This window comes from Frankliniella occidentalis, unplaced genomic scaffold (assembly GCF_000697945.3).
Source record: "Frankliniella occidentalis isolate FOCC.00 unplaced genomic scaffold, Focc_3.1 Scaffold8, whole genome shotgun sequence".
NCBI classification, from domain to species: domain Eukaryota; kingdom Metazoa; phylum Arthropoda; class Insecta; order Thysanoptera; family Thripidae; genus Frankliniella; species Frankliniella occidentalis.
In genome coordinates this window covers 2,073,538-2,080,593 of record NW_026267138.1, presented here as the reverse complement: position 1 = coordinate 2,080,593, position 7,056 = coordinate 2,073,538, and the positions used below count along the sequence as shown (strand labels likewise).

The 7,056-nt window shown below is 43.2% G+C and overlaps 1 protein-coding gene across 1 annotated transcript; it reads right to left on the bottom strand.

Moving 5' to 3' along the window:
- Positions 1–933: 933 nt before the first annotated feature.
- Positions 934–4,158, bottom strand: LOC113215485 (ubiquitin thioesterase otubain-like). The gene is made up of 7 exons (XM_026435113.2): positions 4,008–4,158; positions 3,546–3,622; positions 3,407–3,462; positions 3,105–3,322; positions 2,924–3,008; positions 2,621–2,818; positions 934–2,527 (listed from the first exon to the last, which is right to left on the bottom strand). Exons 2-7 carry the CDS (start codon positions 3,592–3,594, stop codon positions 2,327–2,329), a joined length of 807 nt encoding a protein of 268 aa, XP_026290898.1. The 5' UTR covers positions 3,595–3,622; positions 4,008–4,158; the 3' UTR covers positions 934–2,326.
- Between the last annotated feature and the right edge of the window lie 2,898 nt (positions 4,159–7,056).

The window sequence follows — 7,056 nt, the reverse complement described above, 5'->3', positions numbered from 1 at the left end:
CTTAGGGCCGACAATTTTGGTTCGGATGAAGCTGCATGCGGTCATGTCGACTGTAGCTACAATTGTTTAGCTGCAAAAGGGGCGTGTGGCTGATGGCGTCGGACATCGTATGTGGCCTATTTGTGACCACATTTTTGTGTCCATGAAGAGGGACGTGTCTACTACCACTTGTCGCCGCGTTGTCGCTTGGACGCCTGCGAGCTGCGAGGTAGGCCACGGCTTCTCTCTAAGGCGTCTGTCGTGATGGGGACTTTGGGTTTAGGCTCCTTTTGACCCCAGACTCATAAATCCTTTCTAAAGCTAAGAAGTGAGGCCGTGTCAATCTAGGCGTGGGTCGATGATTGTCGCTGAAAACGCCTGGAGGGTAGGCAATGCTTCCCTGAATTGGCTCCCCGCGGCCCCCTGTCCCTCCGAGCGCTTGGACAAGGCGAGAGCTTCGGAGAGGCATTGATCTATTTCGTTTTCGGTTTAGTTCTTAGCGCTGTTTAGTTCTGGTTGATATTCTAGCATTGGCGGGAGTAATGAATTCGTCTATAGACGGTTCAGTTTAAGCTGACTCAAGCACTGTCGGCTGTAGCTACAATCATGTAGCTACCAACAGGGACGTCTAGGGGACCAGTGCTCCCAGCGGTCTCGGTGCACTAAAGTGGCGGTCGCCATCCTCATAGGGTACTCTTAGGGTATCGCGCTCTTAGGTTGTATCTCTACGTCAACACCGCAAGGACACCCACCCTCATGTCTGTCTGTTTGTCTCTCTCTCAGAGTCACGACTGGCGCTAGCCATCTCGCCTCGAGTGTACGCGACAATGCAGATGACTATTTAATCAATCAATTACTTGAGGAGAGGACTCTCTGGTCAAAACTTGGACATTAGTCCAAGGTCAACACCTAGCAGTCTAGCGGTGTGTCTGAAGTCAGAAGCAACAATAAAACTTGATTTTCATTCTTTATTTTGAGGGTTCATATGTAAAATCACATCTTAATTTATGAAGAGTACAACAGCACTTTGTGTCCAAATGTTTGATGGTCAGAGTAACCTTCATTATTCTACCAGCCTCACATATTCAGTAAAAGACAAAAAATCAAAACAAATCTTATTCCTCCAGGAATAATTTGAGGACAATATTTAGCTTTCAACACCAACACCCCTGTAATCTATGGCTATTGGAAGAACCATACAAAAATTCCACAATCAGACAAGAATTCGGACAAATGACTAGCTGTGTGCAACATCGTCAAGTCATTTACACCTGTTTTTCTAGTTCATGGGACAGTCTTTGATTTCTTCTAAAATTAGGTACACATTTTTTGATGATGCAATTCACAAACAGAAAAGGCTAGCTAAAAACAGGTATGTGGTACACCCAGTGCGAAATGTTATATCAAAATATGAATTAGAAGACAAAAGCAATATCAAAATGATTTTGTTTTGACATCATTTTCACACTGCGTAGCTCACTTTTGATTTGTTGCTTCACAAAAACAATATGTCAACCAGCCATCAGAGAGTGATTCATAACACCAGTCAATGACGTTCAACAAATTGTATCCTTATAATTGTCAACAAAAAAATAGTTGGATTAAAACAAAAAGTACAAGTAATTGATTCAGTCTACTTTACTCAGTTAAAACTGTGCATAGAATTTGGATACATTCTGTAGATCAAAGCATAGAATCAAAAGTAGTAAGTGCAAAAAGCACATTTGCCAACTTCAAGAATTGTCATCTGATCACAGTAGATTATGATAGAAATATCACAGAAAGAGCAAAGAAAAAATAATTTGAGAAAGAAATGCACCCAGTATTCATGATGACGGAAATGACCTAATGTAAGACTATTAAGATTAAAACTTGCATCAACACAATTAATTGTTCAACACAAATTACACTCTCAAGGGCACAAGTTAACCATGCTTAGTTCAAAGGACAAACTGAGACAAACTTACACAGAATGCAAAGCTGTTGGTACAAATCCACCGAAAGTTCATGAAGTTATAAGATCAGCATTACAAACAGACATATATTCAGCTTTGATTGATTGTCAAAATTTATACGAAGTGATTCTACAAATTAATTCACCATGAATAACCTGAGGTACTATCAACGCAGAAATAATTGAACCCCTCTGATGTCGATATTCCAAGCACAGAGGGTTCAGTTCTTTCTGCAGTGATAGTACAAATAAATCTTTTTCTTCCATTACAGTAATTGTTGAGTTCATGTTGAGACAATTTTAACAATAAGAAAAAACTGGTGCAGCTTTGTACATTATATTCAAATTAAAATAAACAAGTACAGTACCTTATTAGTAGAGATGGGTCTTTCATCACTGCTCATACAAGATATCATAGTGTCCAGGTCTGTACAAGAGATGAACAGCTGGGGTAGCACCTTCGGGGAAATCATGCGCGATGACTTGAGCTGAATCACCCCTGTCCATATAGCGAACACGAACACCAACATTAAGAGCTGCACTTAATGCAATAATATGAATGTGGTCACTTTCCTTGAACATTGGTTCAACTTCCTAAAATTATAAGGAAGATTGAAATATAGATTAGTATAATTCTTTTTTGATCAAATAAAAACTAACTCACTTTAAAATATCCATATTTCTCACCTGATGACAGAATGCTGTCATTGTACGATTGCCATCAATGAAGTTTAGATAAAAATCAGCATCACGTTGTAGTTTACCAGAAGTAATAAGGCGCAGATAGACCACAATGTAATTTGACTGCCCTTGATTGTTGAAAAGCTCATAAAGCTCATCTTGGGTCATGTCGCCACTTCCAATTCGTTCCACCACTTCCATAAACTGTAAAATGAAAGAGGGAAGTTACATCACCTAATAATCAAAAGTAAAAGGCAGAAAGACTTTTTTGTTAGTAGCTATTAAAAAGTCAGTTCCAAAAGAACTTACAGTCTCATAAAAGTCCTCCAAAGTGAACTGTGGAAAACCAAGCTCAATCAAGTCATCCTTGCTTTTTGAAACTATGTCATAAAACCTGAGGGAAGGGCAAAATCAGAAAAAGAACATAACATGACCTACAATTAAGCAGCATGACTCATATAGAGTGTAAATTTTTAAATTTATCACTTACCCCTTATAATCATCCTTACAAGTGAGCAGACGTTCAAAGTAAGCATATGCAAATGCTCTGAAAAAGCAATTTCCATCTGGCCTTGTCCTTCTAATGCTGTTGTATTTACTAGACAGATCTTTTGCTTTCATTGAGTAAATTGGATCTGATATATACTCCTTTTCAAGTGTGCCTAGTAAATCTTCTTTGGCACCTACAAGCGGAATAGCGTCTGAGATCTAGGGAATGATAATTGACTTTTATTACAACATTGAATTAGTTTAAAGAAGTAGGTTGAAATGTAATATTAAAGTTAGTAGTACCTCCTCTTCAATTTGCCGCTGTTGCTCCATAATGAGTACATCCTGATTCACTTGGGCTTAAATAAAATGAAAATTAAAGTTAGAAAAGAAATGGCCTAAGCAAAATTTAAGACAGTAAGCAAATGAGATGACTTCTTACCATCCTTTCCATCAACCCGAGGCTCAGCTTCTCGAGTTGCGTCCCCCATGATTGTTGATCCAAGAGGAGAATTGGTACTGTCATAAAAATAATCACTATTAAAAATTGTGGTAGTTAAAAAATTAACCAAATACAATGAATGGCGTGAAGAAGGTGGATAGATATCATAAATGCAGTGAATCTTAAGTTTATTGATTGCAGAAGTACACATCCTTTGTATACGAATGTGACTTGAAGAATGCCAGTAAATAGAAAATTTAATACGATAATAAGATAATAGTGACCGACACATTATACCACACGGCACTTCAAATGCAAATCTATAGCAATTCCGTCGTTTAGCTATGCAATCCTGAAACGTAACCTTAAAATATAGAAACAGGGTCACTGTTTGGGGGCCGCAGGAATTTTGCATTGAACGACAAGAACTTAATAAAATTTGAATAACCGGCATTGCCTTACCTAGAAAATGTGCTTTGTCCAAAAATTAGAAGCCAAAACAGAGAAGTGGTCCAAAAAATGTATTTTTGCTCCGCTCGCCTCTGTTGGAATCCGAGAGACGTCAAAAACTCAACAACAACCAACAACAACAACGTAAGCCACCTGATAAAAGATAACGATCTTAAACAAATCCTTTATTTTACAAAACTTATCATTTTTAAGGGTGTTATATATTTTTTATTTTGAAAAAGGCTCACAAGATTCCTGCCAGGGAGGTTGTACAGACGTTTATTGCCAAGAAACGTCTTTGTGCAGGTGATGTAGGTTTGTCAAACTGAGAGCGGGAAAAGGAACCAAGTCCGATCGTGTCGCAACACCGAAACATACGAGAAAATTTGACGGAAATTGAATATACCTCACTGATAAACTAAGTGTTCAACTACTCAACACTTGTAAGTATGCAACTGCGAGTTGAATTCTTTCAAGTGTGCAAGTCTGTAGTTGTACACTTACATATGTTCAACTCGGTAGGTGTGCACTTGCAAGTGTGCAACTCCTCGGTTGAACACTTCCTTAGGTTCAACGCTCATTGTATAGGAAGTGCTCAACCGAGAAGTTGCACACTTGCAAGAATTTAACTTTCATAGTTGCACACTTGCAAGTGTTGAGCAGTTGAACACTTAGTTTATCAGTGCTGTATGTCTTTCTGCTCCACCGAACGCTTTTCCACAACGCTTTACGCCCTGACGTCACGCAAATGTCACACAAAAACGCTAACTGCAGGGGCGGACTGGGGGGTCAAGTGCCTGAACGTGTAAATTCAGCGTGGGGGCCCCGGCGTTATGTGGGTTGCCTACCTCGTAGGGGCAACAGTCAGCTAAATGGCATTTAGACAATGTGCCTTTGGTTGGAGTGTTTGAAGCCTGGGGGGGGGGGGGGGCCTCCGGGGCCCCAAGGGGCGAGTAGTTACGAAGACTTTTGTTCATAACTGCTTCCAAAATAGTACGCAGTAGAAGCATGCACAGGGAAATGCGTAAGTGTGTATGAAAAAGTTCATAAAAATTAGTTAACTTATTGTCTAGACTCTACAGGGTGGTGGGTGGTCGGTGGTCGCTGTGCCCGTCGGGGCAAACTCGTACTAGCACTAGCCCGCGTGCAAGGGTACCGGCGGCGGGTTTGTAGCCTTGGCGCCTTATGGTCCCGAGAGAATAGGCAACCCTTCCGCACGGCAGTATACGCATTTGCTCCATGGGGCACAACAACCACCCTGTATAGGCAGGGGTAGGCAAAGGGTAGTGAGCACAGGTAAAAAAAAATCACACTTTTCCAAGGGTGCTAAAAATCTTTTAAGTATAATGCCTCTGGAAATGAACGAAAAAGCTACAAACAATTCTTTAAATCGTGCGCGCCTTTTAACGGCGCGACTTCACACCTTTGTTTTCCGGCCTATAGGCGCAAGGTGGTGGTATGGTCTATAAATCACACGTAAGTTGTGTAGCAACTTCGCGGTCTTCGCCCACTCCCGCCCATACTCCCGCCCACTCCCACTATAGTAGTGTCGGGTGAGCCTCAGTGTTGAGCAGTGCCTCCAAAAGGGCAGGCCATTGCGGGCTGAACGCATTTTGCTCGGGCTTGCGGTACTAACCAGGAGCGTAGGAAGATCCTGAAAAGTGAGAGGGCACGTCGTGTGGGTAGCCTACCTTTCACGGGCGGGGGGAGGGGGGGGGCACGTGCCCCCTCGGCCCCCTCAGCTCCTACGCCCGTGGTACTAACCCACCGGGACGTCCCCCCCCCCCACTCGACTCCTTAGGGTAAAAATGCCCCAGGGGATTAATACCGGGACCGGGGTAGTTTTTAACCACCCCCTCCCCCCAACCCCAACCCGTATACTGGGCGGTAGAAATCTCAGATAAATTTTCTACCGGGGGGTATTCATCCCGGCAAATTTAATACCTCCTACCCGTATATCGGGGGGTAAATACCCGGGAAATTTAATACTCCCCTTACTCGTATACTGGGGGTATTAATCCCTGGAAAGTTTTATACTACCCCCCCCCCTCCATTCTGGTACACCGGGAGTATTAATAATCCCCGGAAAATTTTATACCCCCCTTACACGCGGCTGCTTGGTTTCCAAGCAAAGATTCCGCGCTCCAAGCAAAAGTGGTAATTTTCAAGCAGAATGGGGGCTCTGCTTGGAAACCGGCTAATCTGCTAGGAAAACAGGAGCGCGCCTGCTTGGAAAATAGTGCGTTTTGCTTGGAGACAGTATGGCTTTCTGCTTGGAAACCAAGCCGTCTGCTTGGGAACCGAGAATCTGCTTGGAAATTACCACTTTTGCTTGGAGCGCGGAATCATTGCTTGGAAGCACAGGTCATCGTACCATAGCAAACCTTAGAATTAGTACGGATTATTTACTATCTTAAAAGTAAACTTGAAGTTTGGCGAGTCCAAACGCATACGGTACGTATACAATCAGCTATTCAAGAGCCCCTCTCCTCCACCCTCTAGATTGCTCCCCCGGTAAAAACAAAAGGCGCAACGAGGTGACCCGCAGAGGGCCACGACTGTTTCGCCTCGTATACACAACAAGTAGAGTAAAAACGGCTCTTTTGCCCAACAGATCGCCCCTTTGCTCGTTATCATTGAGTGTGTTTCTCTCGGTGGGACGCCTTAACGGGGAATATTGTTCCCCTCATTATTCGCCGGACAAAAGGGGAGGCGGCTTTGACGTCAGCGACGCAAAGAGGATCTCGGTAATTACACGGGGATCGGTGGCGATAGTGGAGCCCGTCGAGTGGCATTTGGACTTCCGGCAAAAAATAATGGGAAGGGGGGGGGGGGGTTGGAGCCGGGGCCCAGAGGCTCCAGGGCTGCCGGCGGGATCCAATTGTTTTCCAAACCGCGCCGGGCGTGGCGTGGGCGCAAAACAGACCAACCGTGAGAGAGGAGAGACAAGCGAGCACTCATCTCATAAGTAATACCCAACTAGCTTATTGGCGGGATTCGAACCTCCAAACCCTCGTGTTCCCAATAAGCAGAGATTCCAAGCATATGACTTCGCGACTGT